Raw genomic sequence first — 21,519 nt, forward strand, 5'->3', positions numbered from 1 at the left:
CTCAAGAGCCACTCGCAAAGCAAAACGAAACAACCCTGCAGTGTCATCAAGGGTTAGCCAGTACTGCCCGACTTGCCATAAATCTTGAAACTAGCTGTAGACCATAGACGATGGCATGTTATCTCTACAGATCTCTCTTTTCAACCAGATGGAGAAGAATGAGGGCAGTTACCATAGCTTCCATGTTTCAGAGTCTATGTAGACACAGGGATCAAAGGAAACCAGAAAACAACAAAAGGTGACGATTCCGTTTGGAGCAGGCGAGACTGCTTACATCACACCGGAGAGTAGGAGTTAGGGCTATCTGTCCACTTTCATTTCTTCCTTTTCAATTCCCAAGTTGCTTCCCGTTTACTCTGAAATGGTGGGTGCCTATGCCATCTCTCTGATTTTGTGTTAGATGCAAACCAGTACTCATATGGAGAGGCCAGGTAAGCAATCTCTGAGGACACAGAACAGCTCTAGGCCAGATGTTCCTCGAAAGCCAGATGCGCTTCCTTGATCACCTTGTCCTTCTGCCTAATGATCAATAATCAGCTGGTCTCTTATTTGCAAAGGGTTTACTTCTATACTCTTAGGACACGGAGCAACATGTGAGCATTGGAGTGTTTACGACCGTTTTGTTCACAGGTATTCCCGGGCTGATTACGGCTGACATGGTCAGAGAAGGCGCAACAGTGATCGACGTGGGCATCAACTACGTACAAGATCCTGTGACAGGAAAGACCAAGTTAGTTGGAGATGTGGACTTTGAAGGTAAGAATCCGATAAATGGAGGGGGAGCCAGATTCTGACCTTCATGCTTTGAGAAAGAAACTGTCCCTGGGCTCAGGGCAGTGTTGTTATTCATCACCGCTCCGTGTGAGGGAAGGCAACCATACTTCCTCCACCCTCCCTTCCTCCACCTGTCCCTCATCCTCTTCCCATCCATGCTCTCAAACTTCTAAATGTAACATTCATTTTTCTGCATGTCTCTTCTCTGAGAAACAACCTAAGGCTTACACAGGCAGGCACTCTACCAACAAACTCTGATTTCTAACTATGAGAGAGAGAGAGAGAGAGAGAGAGAGAGAGAGAGAGAGAGAGAGAGAGAGAGAGAGAGAGAGAGATCTCACCAGGCTTAGCAATATTTGGTAATGAGATTAAATTTCTTCTTACATATTTTTAATGAAACAATGAAACAATTAACCTAGCTGATTGCAGACTTGGAGACCTATGTTTTATTTTTGAATTAATTTTTACTACATGTGTTCATGTAGAGACGGAAGGCACTCACGTGCCACCACATGCCTAAGGGTGTCAGAGGACAGCTTGTGGCCATTGGCTCACTTCTTCCACCATGCGGATCCCTGGGGGTCAGTGTTGGGTTGCCAGCCTTGGTAACAGCAGCTTTACTTATTTAGCCCTGTGGTCACCCCTATTGTGGCTCTTATGACAGCCGGTTTATACTATACTTAGACATTTCTGCTTTGTATTCTGCCATTCACTCCTTTAAAGTTGTTTTTATGAATTTCACACACCATTTTCACCCCTGTCTTTTACCCTCCAACTTCTCCTGTGGCCCCCTTTCAAGTTTATAATCTGTTATTCTATAATTATTATTGTCATACATATATACACATAGGTGTGTGTGAGCGCATGCACATGCGTGCATGTACATAACCTACTGATCTCATTTAGTGATGCTTCTAATGTATGTATGTTTAGGGCTGACTGCTTGGGTTGGGATAATCTATCAGGGAGATGTTCCCTGTAGAAGACTGATCTCCCTCTCTGAGCACCCATTTATTGCCAGCAGCGCTTCATGGAGAGGTGGGACCTTATGAAATTTCCCCTATCCAAGTTGACATGTTGACTGGTATCACTATGCAGATCCCGTTTAGGCAATCACGTTGTTGAGATTTCATGAGTACAAAACATTGTCTAACAGCAGGTATCCTGGTTCTCTGACTCTTACAATCTTCCCTCCCCTTTTCCCGAGCCTTAGGTGTGGGAGTTGTATCGTAGGTGTACCGACTGTGTAAGTAGGATATAATTAGAAATCATATTGGTTTAGGAAAATGGCAGTAGCAGGTTCTTTTCTGGGGTCTATGACCTCTCCCGACACATATAGGTGGCTAGATGTATAGTACCTGACATGAACTCCATCCAGGTGAAAGGACCCTGAATCCACACAGTTGTTGATTGTCCCCAAGATATAAGTGCCACTCTGGCACTATTGAGGTTAAATGATTGGTAGACAGATAATGATGTGGTTCCTAGACTTTACAGGGGGCCAGGTCTATCTTCTCTCTCTCTCTCTCTCTCTCTCTCTCTCTCTCTCTCTCTCTCTCTCTCTCGATATCTTACATAGAACCTTTGGATACTATGAGAGTTAGTCTTCGTGAGGAGGCTTCCACTTCTCTTCCAGGTGGGTCCCTCTAAGTCCTGTGTCTGAAGTGTGTACCATCTTAAGCAATAGGCCCTATTTTCCAGTTCTAAGAGGCAGCCAAGGTCACTGGCAATAGCCTAAAGGCTTTTAGGGTCTCTGAGACCTCCCCGACCAACAATTCAAAGGGAAGTTTCTCATGCTTGGTAGTGGAGCTTTTGTTAGATATTCTGTGTCTGGGGTGGTCATCATGGCCAACACAGCAGGGCTCTTTGGGGGTACTTATGAGTTATAGATCTATCTGCAAATTAAAGGAATGAACCCTATGATTTTAAAGTTTAGATTTCATTTTCCTTTATTTTCTTTATGTGTCTGAGTGTTTTGCCTGCATGTATGTCTGTGCAGTTCATGCATGCTGAGGAAGCTAACGCCAGAGCAGTCAGATCCCCGGGAACGAGAGCTACAGGCAGTTGTAAGTCACTAGGTGGGTGTTGGAACTTGAACCTGGGTCCTCTGAAGGAATAGGCAGGCTTTTTACAACTGAGCTGGATGTCCAGCCCCTAAGAATTTATATGTTACACAGAGTAACTTTGTGCTCATGGCAGACTCGTCTCACGCCTAGGACGTCTGCAGAGGACACTGGCTACAGGAGACAGTCAGATGAGGAGCAGAGGTGGCTGCCATTCACAGCCTCGACTTCTGACTTCCTTCTGGGTCAGGCTTACCTAGCAAAATGCTCCCCCAGGGGGTATAGGACATAGACAGGCTCTCTTATTTTTAAATGAGTAAAGGTTTTGCTTAGGAAGATCACCTGAAAACACTTGGAAAGCGAGCGTTTGTGAGAGTCGATTCTGCTTTACCCAAGCTGCCAGCATCTCTCTAATGAAGCTGCCTGCAGTGCTATGTATTAAAGAAGACAGTGGCATAAAGAAGGGGATCTTCCAAACCAGTGTAAGGGGAAAGGCTAGAGCGCTGGGCTGAGAACCGGTGAGGTTGTTTTAGATACAGCGCTGTTACTCTACACCTTTTCTGTGTGCCAGTTCAGCCGTGATTACAGCCCAGCCTCCTCTGTCCCCGGACTCTTCCTCTGTACCACAGTAAATCAGGAAAACACCCCGATATCATCTCATTCCATACAAAATGTATGATTATAACACAATAAGATACTGTGGAATTGGGGTTTTGCTCACTTGTTTTTGTAATACCGTGTCTTACTATGTAGCCTTAGCAGGTCTGGAATAGACCAGCCTGGCTTTAAACTCCAAAGATCTGCCTGCCTCTGTCTCCCAAGTGATGGAATTGAAGGCATACGTCACTGTGTCTAGCTCAATAAAATATTTTGAGAGAGGATATATGTTCACAAAACGGTTATAATATGGTGTTATAATTATCCTATCCTCTTATTTTCTATGCCTAAGTTATAAACTAAACTTTACCACGTGTAGGTGTGTAAAGACAGAAACTTCACAGCTGTGCAGCTCAGTGCTACGGACAGATCCAAACAGCCACTAGAGGTCTCAGAGTAAGTCCCCATAGGCAATGGGGACTGCTGTCTCTCAGGGCTCCCTTTTAGTTTTAATGTTCAGTGTCTGGGACATTCAGCAGAGTAACTGCCAAATGACCACATAAAAGCACAGAAACCTTTGGAAGGAAGAAGTTCCAAAGATCAGAATATTCTGCCCCTATCATAAAATGCACACATGAGGGTTCCCCCCACCTCTACCACCCTGGGGGTTCACAGATCAGCAACACCAGAGAGGAGCTGGATTCAGTGAGGAGGACCTTGCTGGTGACGTAGAGACTCAGTCACCCAGATGAATGGGCTTTGACATGTTGCTCCTCAGGTTCTTCATCAGGATGGAACTTGAAATAAGGGATGGGTCCCTCTCCCCCATTGAGAGGGAGGGACTTTACCACGGGGACACACCACGATCTCACAGGTAGCACTTGGCTGCAAATTGCCACAGGGAAAGCGTGACTGCTTTGTTGAGTATCTGTGAAAGTTTCTTCCGCCAAGATGAACAAAGCAGATGTGCGTAGATTCAAATGGAGAAGAAAATTTTCCTTGCAGAGAAGTTTGGCTCATTAATGCAGAACTCAGGCCACGCAGGGAAAGTAGATTGCACTGGTGGGAATGATGTTTCAATGTAAATGAACCCAGTAGGGAAAGGGGTGGGGTATCCCCCCAGTGTCCCTGAGGAAGCAATGCCCTTTTAAACTAAAGGAACTCCCAAGGGACATGCCATGACATCAAAGGGGCAAAGTGGAAACCATAGGAGGAAGAAGAAATTGTTGAGGGGTGAGTTGAATGTTTTCTCGTGTGGGGAGGTAAGTACCAGACTGTCCCCCAAAGAGTCTTTGTAAAGTAATAAAACTTAGAATTTGGATGTTTCCAAATGGATTTTAATAGCTGTTAGCTTGACTATTACATCCAATTCTCTATATTACTTATCAATTATGGAAAGATACTTTTCTGTACTTTGACAGACTAATCCATCTACTGAGCAAATCTAATCCCTGCCCTAATTATTCGGGTGGCTTTACACGGCTTCGACAATAGAGCATGACACTCCTGCAGTATCTCCATGGCTGCGACAATCTGAACATCAGGAAGTTAGAGGATCCGTAGGTCAGACTCCTATCCGATACGTAAGCACCTCTCATGAAATTATTCGGCTTGCTTCATTCCAGCATCTCCCCCTATGCTCTGCAGCACATCTGTGCGGACTGCCCAGTGTTGGAGGCATCGCTTTCTTAGAAACTCCCTGAAGACCCCAGAGTCCTAGTAGGTCTTTCCTGCAATGCCAAGAATAAAAAGGGGCTTTAAAATTAGCTCCTCACTGACCTGGTGTTTCACTTTGCATCAACCCTTGATTATAACAGACTCAGGAGAATTCACGGATACCTTTCGTCTCTGACCAAGATTTACCATCGTCCCTCAACTTTCTGAGCACACTCCTACCATCCATCTACTTTAAGGCAGTATTTATTTTTTAAGATTCATTTTTGCTCTTTTTGGTTATGTTTGTGCCTGTGTGAGGGGTATGTACATGTGAGCATAGGTACCCGAGGAAGTCAGAGATGCTGGGTCCTCTGGAGCCTGAGATACAATTGGTGTGAGTCACTCAGTATGGGTGCTGGGGCCCGAACTATGGTCTTCTACAAGACCCATCTTCACTACATGGTCTGAACTGCTGAGCCATCTCTATAACCCCCAAGACAGTACTTAAAAGCATCTATATGACAGAACTGTTTTCATGTATAGAACCTTTTCTCCATCAATAGTCATGCAATAAATAATATATTGGAGATATCCCAATTTCCTTCATAGATTACGGTTTTAAGATGATCATACTGACTTCCTCCTATAATTTCCTTCAACTGTTTTCTGTTGAAGTCTTGAAGTCTACACCACACATTTATGACAAAGCAATCTATATTCCCAAAGGTACAAAACCAAGAAATTACAGTACCCTCTGAGTTAGCAGCTGAAACGCAGCCTCCAGCCCTAGACACTCATAATTACACTGCTTTTACTGCCACAGCTCACCAAATGGATTTGGTCGGCTGGACGCGGAATTGATGATGTCCCATACTGCTAACTCAGTTAGCCCTGCTTCTGTGGGTTACCTCTCCAGCCTCATCTGTATCCCAGGCCTGACACACAGAGGTTTCTACAAACATCCGAAGCTTTAATGGCTTTGCTTCAGTTTTATGAAGCATTGTTCCACAGGGGTTGAGAAGGAATGGAAAGAACTGGAATGTCTACTGCACGTTGCCTGCCCCTCCCTCCTTCCTCCCTTACAGCCCTGACCACACCTCTTTGCAGGTTTACACCAAACAGGAACACGATGCAGGGAAGGGCTGGGAGCCAGGAGGGAGAGAGACGGGACAGGGATGGACATTACGTTTTCTCTCACAGAGTGGGTGGGTTCAGTGTCTGAAATGGGGTTTTCTGAGCACGTTGTTTCAAGGTTACAGAACAGTAAGTAGAAATGATAGTGATAACCATGAAAACCATCAGTGACACTAACTTAAGTGCGCAGAATAGAGAACCTACGTTTTACTGAAAAGAAAGTCTACCCCTCAAATACCCCTAGTACCCTGAAAATGTTAGTTTTATTTGTTCCTTGAAAATTTCGTACTAAGATGTAGTATGTCTCGATCATAGTCATATATCACTCCTCTCTGATGTTTTAGGTCTGCTTACAGTTTGGGGGAATGTGGCTTACACATGGGAACTGTGAACAATATTTTCCATATTAAAGCTCAAATGCACAGATATATCCAAGGATTATTTATGGTTTTCTTTTCCCTTTCTTTAAACAATTTGGTGGTTTCTCTTTTTTTTTTTCTCATAAGGTTTATGCTTGAATACAAGATAAACAGAGGTATTATAGCAAAGGTATATTAAACACATTACCTCAAGTCACAGCCCTCTACACTAAGTCTCCGTCAAGGACACGGAGAGCTCCTCACTCGGGAATACTGTTTTCATCCACGTCTGCAGCACATCACCAGAGCCGCCAAAGCAAACTGCAGCCAACGAGTTGCCTCACGTAGCCCCAGCAGATGACGCACACTTCTAGAGACCTCACGCTCAGACAGAGGTGGCGTGAGGGTTCCTACTGTATTCTTTCTCTTTAACACGTGGGTGTTCATCTTGTTTTTATTAGCTTCATAATGCCTTCCTTCTGGAAATGAACTGGTTTCCCCGTTGTGATGACATCAGACGTTACATTAGACCTTACTGTAATGAGCTCACGTGGCTTATGTTATCTTCAAGGACCCTATCTAGGCACATTCGCAAATTCTGGGGCTAGCATCCAAGCAAACAGCTGAGGCGAGCACAGGTCTGCTTTGCAAGCATACGGTCTTCGAGTTCTCATTCATATGCTTTTTCGTGGCAAGGGGAGGAGAGCGTGTACAGCCACAAAGCCCTTTCACCTTTGAGACACTAAACCGGAAGTTTCCTTGTCATTGCCATTGTACTCCCACATATCTGGGCATAGACATATGTAGGAGTAGAGGGAATGTGGAATCCATAATTTCTACAAGTGTGGCCCTGTTTGAGTGAATAGAAATCTACCTTAAGCCTAAGAATGTGTGTATCCAACTTGTCCTTGGGAACCTTCAGTTTAGATTCACTCAGTTTGCAATTATTTGCTGAGTGGATGTTAGAAGTCCATCCCATGAGATACAATTGTGGTCTAAATAGACAAATTTTTATCCATAATAATAAGCAAATAAATACATTTTATAGCATGAAACAGTGTTTATAGCATGAAATGTTGCAAAATAAGTTGGGCTGGAGAGCTGTCTGAGCAGTTAAGAGCACTGGCTGCTCCTCCAGAAAAAAAAAATGGATTCAATTGCTAACACACACCTGACAGCTCACAACAATCTGTAACTCCAGTTTTGGGGTACCCAACACTCTTTTCTGAACTCTGAGGGTACTGTCCACATTGGTGTATAGCTGTATTGAAGGTACACACACACACACACACACACACACACACACACACACACACACACACACACACACGTTGAACACAAACTTATGAAAAGAAGCTCTGTTTGCAGAGACTGATTGACTGATTAGTGTTGATCAGTACTGTGAAGAGATGGGAATGTTGCAATTCCAGATGCTAATTACCCCATTTGGGGCTAGCTCCAAGCCTAGAGGGGCCATTGTGAAAATCATCAGGAGGCCATGTTTGGCATTTTATTTTTATTTTTGTTTTGTGATTTTTGAGACAGAGACTTTCTGGCTGGCCGTAAATATGCTATGTTCCCAATGCTGACTTGAACTCATGACTCTTCTGCCTCGATATCCCTAGTAGTGGAACTGGTACTGGAAAGTCCCTACTGCCTAGTGTGCGCGATCGACTTCTGCTCTGTGTGGCAGTTTTGATGAGTTGCAGGGGGCCCATTGGAACTGGGCACAGAAAATAAAGGGAAAGGTGTTATGGGAAACCTCAAAAGAGGCAGACGGGACTGTATATCACCTTGGGCCTTAAAGACTGCAGAAAGGCATTTGGAGTTTACTCTTTAAGCAATGGCTAGCAAAGCCATGGTCTTTGACTGGTTTCCAACAGGATCGCTGGCTGGAGTGTTGAGATTAAGTGTGTAAGCAGGGGTACCTGTTAAGAGGCGATTGTAATTATCCAAGTAAGAAATGATGGGGTGTGGACAAGGGTAGTAATAGGTTTAAGTATTATGAGGTCGTTAGATGGTAGATATAATTTAAAAGGGAGTTGGGGTGATTGGTCAAATGATTATGTGTGCAAAAAAATAGAATTGTGTATGACTTTAAGGACCTTGGAATGAGTGTGCGTGGAGATTCCAGCTCCATAATCCTCTTGGAACATTATATACCAGACCAGAGAATTTGACCCAGGACGTATAGCTGGTATGGAGTGTGAACAAGAGAAGAGGGGAGCTGACTCAGGGTGTATATGTGTGTGTGTATGTGTGTGTATACAGTGTGTATGTGTGTGTGGAGAGCAGGTGTGGGAAGGAGAAAGGCTTTTCCAAGTGCAAGTAACACAAGAGACAGCAAAAACTCTGATGAAATTTGCTCCTCAACATAAGACCCCACAGGGTGGCGAAGGCACTGACCTTTCCTCTAAGAAACTGCTGAGGGTAGGCCCAGTCTTCTCTGAGTCTCTCTTCTTTCTGAAGGTTCTGCTTTTGAAACCTCAGAGCTACCCCCACTTCCACACTCTTTAACTTTTCATCGGTGACCACACTCCGGAGTCAGGCTGACTTGGGTTTGAATCCTGGCTCTATTGCTTAAAGCAATTATGATCTTAGGTAAATCGTTTCACCCCTGAGACTTGATTTTATCATTGAAGAAAAGGCGACGATAATTCCTGTCTTAGAAAGTTGTCGCAAAGATTAAATGCAGTAATCACCTTCCACGAGGTAATTAATGCACTCGAATTACTGAGCACTCTGCTGGCAGCAACCTGTATACGGGGCTCACCCCTTCCTTCCCACTGCACTGCTGACCTAGAAGGCTGTAGCTTTGTGCCTCAGAACCTTACCACCGCGTTCTTCACTGATTTCCGTCCTTGAGACTTTTTGGTTTTGTCTGTTCTTCACCCAACTGTCAAAGGACTCAACCTGATGCCTTCATGTTCCTTCCTATATTCTTCTGGCTTCCTTAGCATGCTTAGCTGACAGCGTCTTCTATATTATCTTGCCTTACATTTAGTTGGTCCCAACTAAACCTCTCCTCCCCAATGTGAGCTTCTTGCCCTGCATATTTTGTATTTCTCTCCCACACCAAGCTTTAGCCTTACTATTCATCTTCCTGCGCCTCAAACAACACAACCTTGAGCACCACAAGGACCTGAAAGGAGGGTGACGGTAGAAAGACTCAAGACTCTCGTCTCGGTTCACTTCAAGAGCCATTTTTAGCTTTTCCCACTGAGTCCATATATTGCATAGATAGGACTAAAGAGAGCATTGCAAGCAGAGTGGCATCGGTATTTTTGATCCCTTATCTGAGTTCTTCTGTGCTTCTTTGCTCTTGTGGCCTTGTTTTGCCCTAGAGGACAGTCCTCCTAGGCTTTAACTTGTTCGTGGAGACTTTCGAAGTCACATTAGTGCATCTGGGTCAGGTGTGGAGCCTGAGAAAGAATTGCAGACCACCTCCCATTCTCCAACATCTCTCCTGTTCTCATTTCGTAGCACCATGGTGACATGAAAAATCAGCTTTTTCTTGGGCTATTAATCATCTCTGGCTTCTTTGGATTCAGAGGCAGCCTATTCGAAGCAATAAAAGAATAATAGCAGCTAATATTATATTTAGCAGAGCTTTAGAAGTTCAGTCGTGTAAAATATTAAATGGATTGAGATGCAATGTACTTCACAATTCATCTGCAAACTGTTGGTCGCAGGCTTTTGACAAATGGGACTATTCTAATGAATATATCTCTCAATGTAACTGTCTAAGGTCATTATTAGTACAATCGTTTTGAGACCATACTCCATCTGAGTAGTTCTTAACCAATTCCCTTGGATATTTATATTGTCTCTCAGGCAAAGCAGAGCTACAAATATAAGTGAACTGTAATGGCAATTAATAGTCAAGATTTAATAGCTTCAATTTTTTGCCCAAGCCAGTCAATGACATTATTATGGGCATCCATAGTAATCTATGTATAATTTTTCTTGGGTTCTTTCTATGCTTGAAACATGTTTAGCTATCTCATTGGTAACCTGACACATTTGTATGTCTACTGTAGTAGCAGGTATGATTCCAATAAGTGTTAAGATGCCAGCAATTACCAACCCTATAAAAATTACTTCTAGTTTTTAACACCATCAATAATTTCCCCAAAGTAGCATTTATGTTTTCTAGAGACAATTTTTCTTTTAGTTTTACAGGAATGCATATAAAAGAGGGTGTTTGTAATATCATAAAAGTAGAGTTGAGGGCTGGAGAGATGGCTCAGTGGTTAAGAACACTGGCTGCTCTTCCAGAGGTCCTGAGTTCAATTCCCAGCAACCACATGGTGACTCACAACCATCTGGAATGGAATCTAATGCCCTCTTCTGGTGTGTCTGAAGACAGCTACAGTGTGCTCATATAAATAAAAATAAATAAATTTTTAAAAAATAGTAGAGTTAAAAGTATTAATAACATTGAATAACTTATAAGAAGTCCACAAAATATGGTACAGGTGTCAATGCAAGGAAAAGAATCTTGGTAGCTAGGGTGAGAATTACAAGTGACATAGAGTTTCCTTGTGGTTGAAATTTAGGAAAGTGTCCCTGTTTCATTACCAGTTCCTGTCTTATGGTGTCAGTTAAAGGTACAGCTTTAACAGTCCTGTTGGGATCCAGAAAAAAAATCCTGTAGGAAAAAGCACAGTTGTGGTCCTCGGGTCCAAATTATGAGTGGACCAGGACTCCGACCTAGGTAGTTTTGAATTTGTTTTTCCATTGGAGCCTGCTTGTCACTTTACTTACTTTGAAATCCTACTAGCTCTAGGAAAAGGCCAGGCCTGATTTCTACATTTGAAACACTTAGAGGCCCAGTCAGAATTTCTATTTTCACAAGTCAGTGAATGGCTATCTCATTTTTATGTCTTTCTTACAGCTTGTGTCAAAAAAACAACAGAGTCCATAACGGTCTGTACATATTCTTGCTTATTAGTGGAAGAAGCCCCTCTCCCCCAGTGTCTTTTAAGATGAGGGAAATTTGTTTGTTTGTTTGCTTATTTGTTTGTTTGCTTACTTTAAGCCAGGAGGCAGAGTAGGTGATTCTGTTGGGAGACTCCATTGTTTGTTAATTAAGCAGTTGAGAGGAGGCAGGTAATCGATCCTTAGCATTGGGATTTTTTACATTTAAGAGACTGAAGGGATTTAACTTTTTCAAAATGCTTTTGACATGGATATCACCAACCACAAGTCCATCATTCAGATCTAAAGTTATAGCATAGCTGGAAATTTTTTAAGGCAAAGCAGACTGCTTAGATCTGGATGGGCCAGCCGGGCAGCCTCTGTGGAATCGTCTGATGAAAGGGAGGCTGCACAGGGATTATACACATGTGGTGTGCCCAGAGTTTACTCCAGTGACTGGATTCTCACGATGCACTGTTCGTATTGCTTGAGTTTGTGGAGTGAGGAGCACGTTCTGAGTATGAAGCACATGGCCATGCAAACAGTAAATAAGCCTCGGAAATTTATATTTTTTTCAGACATGTCAAAATTCACTTCAAATAAAGTCTTTGGGAGCCTCTTAGTCCTACATGTGCCTTCCACCACATGGGGTGATAAGAGAATGTCCCCGGTTTCTAAGGAGCTAGACTTCTTCAGCCACATCTCATGCCCAACTCTGTCTCAGGGCCGTTCACTTGAGTCGATGGTATGGTAGATCAATCTGAATTAAGTGTCAACCTTTTGGGTTACGTGATCATCTCAGCCCACAGTCTAGCTTTACTATAAGGGAAGAATAATACTGTAACCCAGAGACGATCTGTCTCTGTAAGTTGAGAAATTGATCGAGGTTGCGGAAGTAGTTGTCCGGGAAAGCTTGTGTTTACAGCGCCCACACAGGCCACTTCTAAGAACAGGCAGAAGCATGAGGTCACCATGAGATCTCCGGGCCAGCCACCTTCACTGTTGTTCACAGAGGACAAGGTAACTATTAGAAAGTGTGGGTCTTTGAAATGAAGTAAATCTATAACCACATTCTAGTTAGTAGGGTGTTTTGACATGGAATGGCTGTAGTTTTGTAGGAAAGCGTTAAGATTGAAGCACAAAACCACATCCATGGGAACAAGGGGATGTCTGATGCCTTGGTAAAGTTTTTCTTATGCTATGATGAGACTGTTTTTGCAGTGGTCTCCAGCATCCTACAATACAATTACCTAGGAGAAAGACATTTATCTCCTATTTTGGGTTGATTATGGTAAACTACTGAGATCAAGGTCCTGCCAAGGGATATGGAAGATTCTCCAACATTGTGGGGAGTTTCTCAGTTCAGCACCGATGGCCGTCTGTGTTCAGTGCCTGAAGGAAAGGGGGAGGGTGCGAGAAGGCAGGAGAAAGGATGGGAAAAAAGCAGCACAAGATTATCGTGTTGTTGGTTAAAAGACACTGTGAAAGGGAGATAGTGTTAATCAGGTTCCAAGCTGTCAATAGAAATGTCATAGCAGTATTTTAAAAACTTGCCAGCCAGAATGAAAGTGCAATGACGTCTGACGTCATCCCTGGACAGCGAAGATGTTCACTTGTGATGAGTTCACAGATCGTCACTTTTGATTTATCCAGGCAACTGGGTTGCTATCTGACTCCATTCTACGTGTTTTCTACGTGGTGTGGCTGACATTGTTTTAGGCATTCACATCTATGAAGTGGCTAGCCAGGTATATAAAGATCTGATTTAATATAAAGAGGGATGAAGGAAAGAGAAAGAGAGAGACAGAGACAGAGACAAGGAGAGACAGAGAGAGAGAGAGAGACAGAGGAAGACACATGCACAGAGTAAATCAATTGATCCATAAATAAAATGTAATTTTCCAAAGAGGATCAGCACCCCAGATAAGCTTGGTACATTACCTTGGCCATGCCTGATCCTGTTGCCATGGAAAGCTCAATGATGGACCACATGCTAAAGAGCCCTTTGCTCTCCGGCTCAGCGTGCACCTAAGCATCACTCTATAACCCCTGTACGAGAAAGTGGAGTGTTTTTGTCTTACCTCCTGAGTCATACCATTTCTCCAGTCCTACGCCATTCAGGTTTCTCCGGTTGTTACTGCTGTCCTTCATTTTCCTAAAGCTTGTCTCCCTTTCATTATAGTGGATATGTTTGAGAGGCCGTGCCTAAGTAGTTTGCATCTAGAAGCATGGGAAACTCCTCCAACCATTTAATTTAGACAATTATGTATGTATATTCGGAGGCCGAAATTCTCACGAGAGAAGTGGGACCTCCTTTGTGTCGCTGCTCTCAAAGTGAAGATGCTTCTCAAAGTTCGCTGTTGCCCTGTTAGAAATCTAACAGAGTGATTCCTTAAAGATGACCAACAGACAAACTAGAAAGACAAACAGCACCAGAGAGACATCAGCTTCTGTTGCTTCACCCAAACATGGATTGTTAGAGCACAAATACATTTTTTTTTCCTTTCTGGAATACAGAACATAGTTTTCATTAAATATTAGCACAGTCGATTCTGTTCAAATCCATCCATCCTCTTGCTGAAGGACCCTAGAGAAACACACAGTGGCACTGAAGTTTAAAATTCGCTACCTGCTGAGGAACTGGAGAATGTTCCAGATGACATGATTTCTGACGATAATGTCAATTCTTAAGTGCCAGCCCTGGGAACCAGGACCATAAAGTTTCCTGAGGAAGTAATGACACAGAAAACACAGGCTGGAGACACCCTCTCGTGAAGCCTGGCAGCTGCTGCCAGAAGGTTAACGATCATGTCCTTTTTCTTTTGCTGCGTTGTTAAAGAGCCTTTTAACATTCCTTACATCTCTAGTCGTGTCCCGTGTGAGTCATCTTTCCACACCCTGTGACCACATGTCACCTTGCATTTTTCTGAGGCACATGCATAGACTGAACACCTAGTGTCTTTCATCACCGCCGTCACCACCCCCCTTTAAACATGAAGTAACCTTTGCTCCATACCTATTGTCCTTACTTGGGTAGTAAAACACACTTCTCTTCAAGGAAGAATGTTGGAAATGATGACGAAGCTTGCCTTCATTCTTCTCCTCAGAACTAAGTTAACCATTGACTTCAGGTTTATTATATGTTCAGTGCTCTACAAACCACCTACTGTTTTACCTCCTCTCCTATAACTCCCTTTACCTATAGAGCCTATACCAGCCTTTCTGTGGCATTTCCAAGATTCAAGTCACTTTCCACCCAAGAGAGGTTCCTTTCCCCCTGATTGCAAACACAGCCCCCTTACCAAGTGCATTGGCTCATCTCTATGTTCCTTCCCTGGAACCTCTGGCCTACCTATATCTCCACACCACCCTCAGGCTGAGGTAGGTCCTCCATACACATTCACAATGCCACAGACACCTCACTGCAGCACACATCACAGCCATCACTCAATTATTGCTTGAGTAATTGCATCTTCAAAATAAGTATCTCTACAATAAGGCTGCGGGTTCCAAGGGTTAGTAACTATGTCTTACACAAGGGATGGCTCCTGTGAATCTATCTGGGCCAGTTTGTAGCATGTGTAGGGACACTAATGACCAAGTATGGGAATAGGCCCAGGGGATAATAGATCCCAGTTGCCAGAAAGAACGCTTTTTATTTTGTTCTGGTATTAGGGACAATTCCACAATGATGTGTAACTGGGACAGTAAGATCTGCTTTAGAGATAGTGTGGCTGGAATGGCAGATGGGAGTTTTGTACGAAAAGTAGTCATGTATGTCCTGTGTACATGCATACCCTTTTCTCAAAATGACTGCTTTTATTATTATCCCATATTTTAGAGTTTAAACATGATGGTGAGACTTGCCTTGGCGAATGAGACATTATCAACTGTGACACTGTAGAGGTTTCAAAAGTGTCTGCCCATCAGGGTTTGCCTAGCAACAGGAAGCTGCCATACTATTCCAAAACAATGAATCATAATCTTGATCAAGCTTTAAACTTCCAACGCCTTGCCCATATGGGAAACTCTGCTCTTTCTCCAATTCAGTCATCTCAGACTTCAGATTCTCACACCAACTGGTTCACACTGGAATCTGGAGAGTGGTTGAAGGAAACCCATAGTTTGACTTCCTTTGATGGGTTATCCTAATACACTCAGGACATTACCCAGAAAAACTATCCTGTAAATTCCATGGGCCAGCGAGTAAACAGTGAACTCAGCCTGGGGTGTTAACCAACTCTAGTGACATTTGTGTTAGACTGAGGAGGAAGGACAAATGCTCAGGTAATGTGCACGAGGCACCGTCTCTTGTGGTCTAACTCACATTCTAAGTTCAGAGAAATCTCCCGAAGTTACTTTGTGGCATCTAAAGTTTTGTAAAGCAGCCATTCAAATGAAATGCTGTGATAATTATTGGTTTTTCTGAAGATATCCTTATTTTCAATAATTTCCTTTAAACATAATTGTTATTTCCATGCACGTCTCGTCCCAGGGCACATGCCACACAGACAGTAGAACTAGACAGGTGTTTATTTGCCTTAATTGTCAGTTTCAGTAACTCTACAATTCTGATGATTTTATGGAATTGAATCTATTATTGTCTATAATTTTTCGGCATGTCCTTTAGTGAATCATGAAATTACTAATATCTCCCGTGCCTGTTACAATTCGGTAAAGACTTTTGGTATTTTTCCTAAACATGCTTACACATATTATCCTATGTGTAGAGTCCTGGGAGGTCATCCCTGAATGGAATCATTGCCTCATGATTCTCCTGTGTTTCTCTGGGTAGAGAAGCCTCCAAAATACATACATACAGACTCATACACATACAATATGCTCACACACAGTCACACACAAACACAACTCACATATACATATGCACACTCACACACATACATACACATGCATACCTACTCACACACATACTTACACACAAACACAACTCACATATACATACACACACTCACACACATACATACATACACACACACATGCATACCTACTCTCATACACATACAAGCACCCATAGTCATATGCACATACACATATTCAACACTCTCTCACACACATACTTACACACATACATACATTCACAGTCACTCAACACCCCCACACAAGCTCAACACTTACACACACACACACACACACACACACACACACACACACACACGCTCACCTTTTGAAAGCATCTCCCTTATAAACAGGTGCAAAGCCTGCCTGACTTAGGGAAATAGCCTAAGAGAGGGTGTTCTGGTGATTCCATGCTCAATAACTTTCTCTCTTAGAGACATGATGAGGAAGATGCGAGTCATAGTATTCAGCATGAACTGAACTTGTATCTTCTCTTATGACTAATTTCATCCCAAACCATCTGTGGTACTTCACAAACATATAGCTTACCATAGCCTGAAGATAGTTATGCACAACCGTTATTAAGAATATTCTTTATTTACTTACTTGTTATTTGTGAAACAATGTTTTATTATATTGTCCAGGCTGGCTTTGAACTTCTGGCTGCAGGTCACTCTCCTATCTCAGTCTTCCACATCATGGCACCATAGGTGCTACCTCCCTCCCCAAGTGAGCACTTTTTTCTTACCCATTGACAGCTTTTTCCTGAAAGACATACTTTCGTATCCTGTTCCTCATATAAATAGACCATAAACTCCATTAACACTTTCCAACAACATATAGACTGATTTCTTATCAGACACGGTCACTCAGGGGTATGAAACAGAAAATGATGGAGAAACCTCATAAGAGTTTTAAAATCAATTCACTATTCCCTCCCCCTATTACTGTGTACAGGCCTTATCTCCACATTTGTTCACTTTACCTCAAACATAAAAAAAAAAAAAATCGACAAGAGAACTTGGAATGCTCAATTGTGTGTGTAGCAGTGCTGAATCTCTCGGCCACAGAGTAGTGTTGAGAGGTCTACTGATGCTAATAAATGCTTGTTAACATTCAGACAAGCCCAAACTGAAGACAGATGAAGATTCCCATGAAGAACAACAGGCAGGACACTGCACATGTGTGTGCATGTGTGTGCATGTGTGTGTGTGCACGCGCATGTGCGTGTGTGTGCTTTTCATAACAACCTGTGCAAAAATGCAGATTCTGACCTAAACTGTCAGACAGGCATTTCGTGCAACAGTCTATTATTCCCTTTCCTATCCATTTGCCCAGTTCTTACTTTCAGAGCATGAATACAATTCTGAGAATGTAGTAAAAAACAAAAACAAAAACAAAAAAACAAAAAACAACAACAAAAAACTACCAGTCAGCAAGAAGATCATGAGACCCAGGCAGACCATTGGTTTATGAGATCTGACTCCCAAGAAAGAAAATTGCCCACGATGCTTGTTAAGCAGCTGTATGACTTAAGTGTAATGTGTAACTTATTCTGTGAGTGCTCAGAGTATAAAAAAGAAGGAAAATTGATAAGCTGTGGTTGTTTCCACTGTGATTCTTTTAGGAACTTCCTACGATTCCTTGCTGACCCTTCACCTACTTGGGACTTTTCCATCCTTCTCTATGACATACAACTGTACAGGGATGGACTACAATTATGAAAATATAGAATTTTCCTAACCTAGTTGTCAGTGCCTCTGTCAAAGAGCGGAAGAGGGATGAGTGGCTGTATCATGCTTTCCTGGTGTGACCGACTTAATCTCCTTTTGAATTAGTTCAATGGCATTTGTTAGGTCACAGATCCTCTAGCTGTCTCCTTCTCCCTAAGGCTACATCCTCCTGCAGTTTCAGAGGCTTACTCTCTGGAGGCTAGCTACAGAAGGCTGCCATGCCTAACAGTCCTCAGAATGCTTTCCCCTCCTCTCTCCCTCTCTACAGCTCTCTCTGTTTCTGTTTCTGTTTCTACCCTTCCCTCCCTCTCCCTACCACTCTCTCCCTCATATCTGTGAGCAAACCTAGCAGCCCCTGATGCCTAGACTGGAGACAACCTTGAAATGTCCTTCCCTGTAACTCCTGACACATAAGCTACACAGGTTAATGTTCTCCTACTTCAAGGGTCATGACTGCCTGTAGTTACGCGAGTAATGTTATATCAGCCTCCTTTCTAGAAGTCTGTTTTTTTCTAACGTTATTACAAGATTGACAAATTATCACAGTGAGCATAGTTTATTGCTTTTGCTCTTAGAAAGCTGAAGGTAACTGAGCCTGAAAGAGCTTGAGTAGATCCTTTTGTGCCTTCACCTTAGGCATCATAGAACAATGTCTGTCTGTCTGTCTGTCTGTCTCTGTCTATTTTCATCGTGGCCTACTTTATCTTATAAATCTTTGAAGGTTGGTAACATAATCTGTATAATGGGGAAATTATGCAGTGTGCTGAGACATTGATATTCTTAGATACATTTTAAATGAAGAACTGTTCTGTCTTCTCAGCGGTTAAGAAGAAGGCTGGCTTTATCACTCCGGTCCCAGGAGGTGTGGGACCCATGACTGTGGCCATGCTTCTGAAGAACACACTTCTGGCTGCCAAGAATATCACCTACTAGATCGCAGGGGAGAGCACACAAAAGGAGTACTGCTGCCTATTTATTTGACAACAGGAGAAATCCTTTCTATTTTACTACAAAGCTATTTATTTCTACATGTATTTATTTTTTCATGAGTGGAATCATTCTGGAACTGATTATTTCCATGACTTTATGGATTTCTTGCCGATAGATTTGAGTCTTAAGAAAAGAAAATCAAAACAATTCCAATGACGATTGTGGTAGCAATTCTTTATTTTATGGATGTTTGTTCATAATGTTAAAACAAATGAAGAGTTCAGATTTAATAAATATATTTTTGACATAACCTAAGTACTGCACACTGTATGTTTTCAAAACCGTATGTTTGCCAGCTAAATGGTGCCATGTAAACTGTAACTTAAGTTTTGGTATAACCATGATTTTTCTATACAGTCTATACTCTAGGTTGTCTATGGAGAAGAGCATTCTGCAAGGCAGTCCTCTGGGAGGTTTAAGAACTGGAAGCTATTCCAGAAAGCAAAGGCTGCAACGACACATGCAAAACTAAGAGCGACTGATCACATTGTGTAGTAAAGGCCACGGGTGTTAGGTTTCCACACCGTTCAGTTCAGTTCAGTTCACTGGTGATAGGAACAAACTCTCCAACCAAATGAATGGACAAAGGCAAACTAAAGTGTTTCCCCACAAACATCAACCAAATACAATGCTGATGTATCTTGAGTGAACCTGTCATTAAATAACTGTTAGCGATATGTTTGTTCACGGGGACAGAAATCTGATAGAATCGTAATGCTAAGATTTTGTTAAAACTAAACCCTTGGACATTACAAATAGCTAGTTTTTGTGCACACACATCTTCTCTTTCCTAGGCTAGTATTTAGTTCCTAACATAGACGCTGTGTTTCTAACACAATTCAAATTGGGAACTGTGTGTGACTATTACTTGAAGGTTATTTAATTAGCCATGTAATTGGTACTGTGATTTCACGCCCAAATCCCAGTATGTTTATGTACTAATAATGATCCTTGTTCAATGCATGTCTTTTATCAGTGTCCTCCTTGTGTGGAGATAGACTAGCTGTCTATCGTTAATATCCTGTCCAATAAATTAATAACTGTCCAATAAAAGCATTTTGAAGAAGAACTATAGCTCTATTCTTTTATTATGATAGCTTGAAATATGTTGGTTCACATTTTTGTTACCTGTTTCTTTTGTTTGTTTTTCCTATTAGGGAGGGAGAGAGAGAGAGAGAGAGAGAGAGAGAGAGAGAGAGAGAGAATGTATGTATGTATGTGTATGTGTGTTGGGGTATGAGAGATAGAGAGATAGAAAAATCAGGCTTGGTAGCAATCACCTCTGCTCTTTGAGCCATCTTACTGTATCTGTTAGCTATTCATTTACTGTGTGCTGGGGAAAATGTATCAACGTTTTCAAATATGAAAGAAAAGATAGTTGAATGCTTTCTAAAGTGAGTTAGAACAGCCAGTTGAGTACTCCTAACAGAGCTGTAAATTCAGTTTGCATGCAAACACATAAGAAAGGACATGGGTTAAATAAATTTTAAAGGAGCTTGGATCTGGAAAAATGTCCAGAAATGCCTGAATATTAAAAATGTGGGGACTATAGTAATCCCAGCAGGATAAAAGGAATTATTTTGGTATATTATGTATTTAGGGGTTAGTCTTCCTGGAGACTAAACAAAAGGAAAAGAAAAAAGAAAAATTCTTATGCTTATTTACATCGAAAAGGAAGAGTTTTGTCAAAACAAGTGCAGTGGGGTCAACAGTCAAAGAAAGAGATTGACCCCATAACTACCAAAAGCAAAGGCTCATGGGTATTTATGGCCAAGTTACCAAGATAGAAAAAAATCAATAGATGAGGCTGTTTAGATATCAAGGAGAGGCAAGTTTTTACTGACATGACTTGTCAATTTTCTTGATAACAGCAGGCCAGAGACTTTAACATCAGGGCGTGGGGACAAGAGTTGCATTATGAATATACAAGGTGTGGGTTGATGTGCCCATGAGCTGAGCTTGTAAGATACTCTTTCAAAACTGAGCTGAATTGAGCTGTGGTCCAGGTTGTGTTAACGAGAGGGCTTGGATGGGTATAGATAAGTGTGTGGTAAAGGCCGGAGCCTTTTCTCATACCTAAGAGACAAAATCAGCTGAATGGTATGACGTCATTTACGGGTATTTGGAGTCTGCAAAGTGTGGCTATCTGATGGCCTGGAGGAGAGGTGTGTAGATACACTTAAGGAATTGATGGAAATTGTGCTGTGGCACAAGGAAATATAAGTGGAATAAAAAACAATGCAGCTAGATGAAATGAGAGGAGTGCTAAGAGTCAGAAGAAACTGAGAGAAGCAAGAATGTAGACGGTGTTTAACAAGTGAATAGGAATGCAGACAGCCAGAAGACTCCATCCCTCTTTAGCATAAGGAAGTTATAAAGGAAGTTGACTTGAGAGAAGAGATAATCAGTTCAATTTAAGACACGTTGAGTGTGAGG

General features: G+C 42.2%; 1 protein-coding gene across 1 annotated transcript in view; it reads left to right on the plus strand.

Annotated features, from left to right (window-relative positions):
• The window catches only part of Mthfd2l (methylenetetrahydrofolate dehydrogenase (NADP+ dependent) 2 like), an 86,000-nt gene extending 65,848 nt beyond the window's left edge, over positions 1-20,152 (plus strand). Inside the window, exons 7-8 of the mRNA XM_032916743.1 lie at positions 631-756; positions 18,914-20,152. Coding sequence (XP_032772634.1) covers positions 631-756; positions 18,914-19,026 — 239 coding nt within the window. The 3' untranslated portion in view covers positions 19,027-20,152. The remainder of the gene's footprint in view (positions 1-630; positions 757-18,913) is intronic.
• The last annotated feature ends 1,367 nt before the right edge of the window (positions 20,153-21,519 follow it).

The sequence above is a fragment of the Rattus rattus genome, chromosome 11 (assembly GCF_011064425.1).
Source record: "Rattus rattus isolate New Zealand chromosome 11, Rrattus_CSIRO_v1, whole genome shotgun sequence".
Classification (NCBI taxonomy): domain Eukaryota; kingdom Metazoa; phylum Chordata; class Mammalia; order Rodentia; family Muridae; genus Rattus; species Rattus rattus.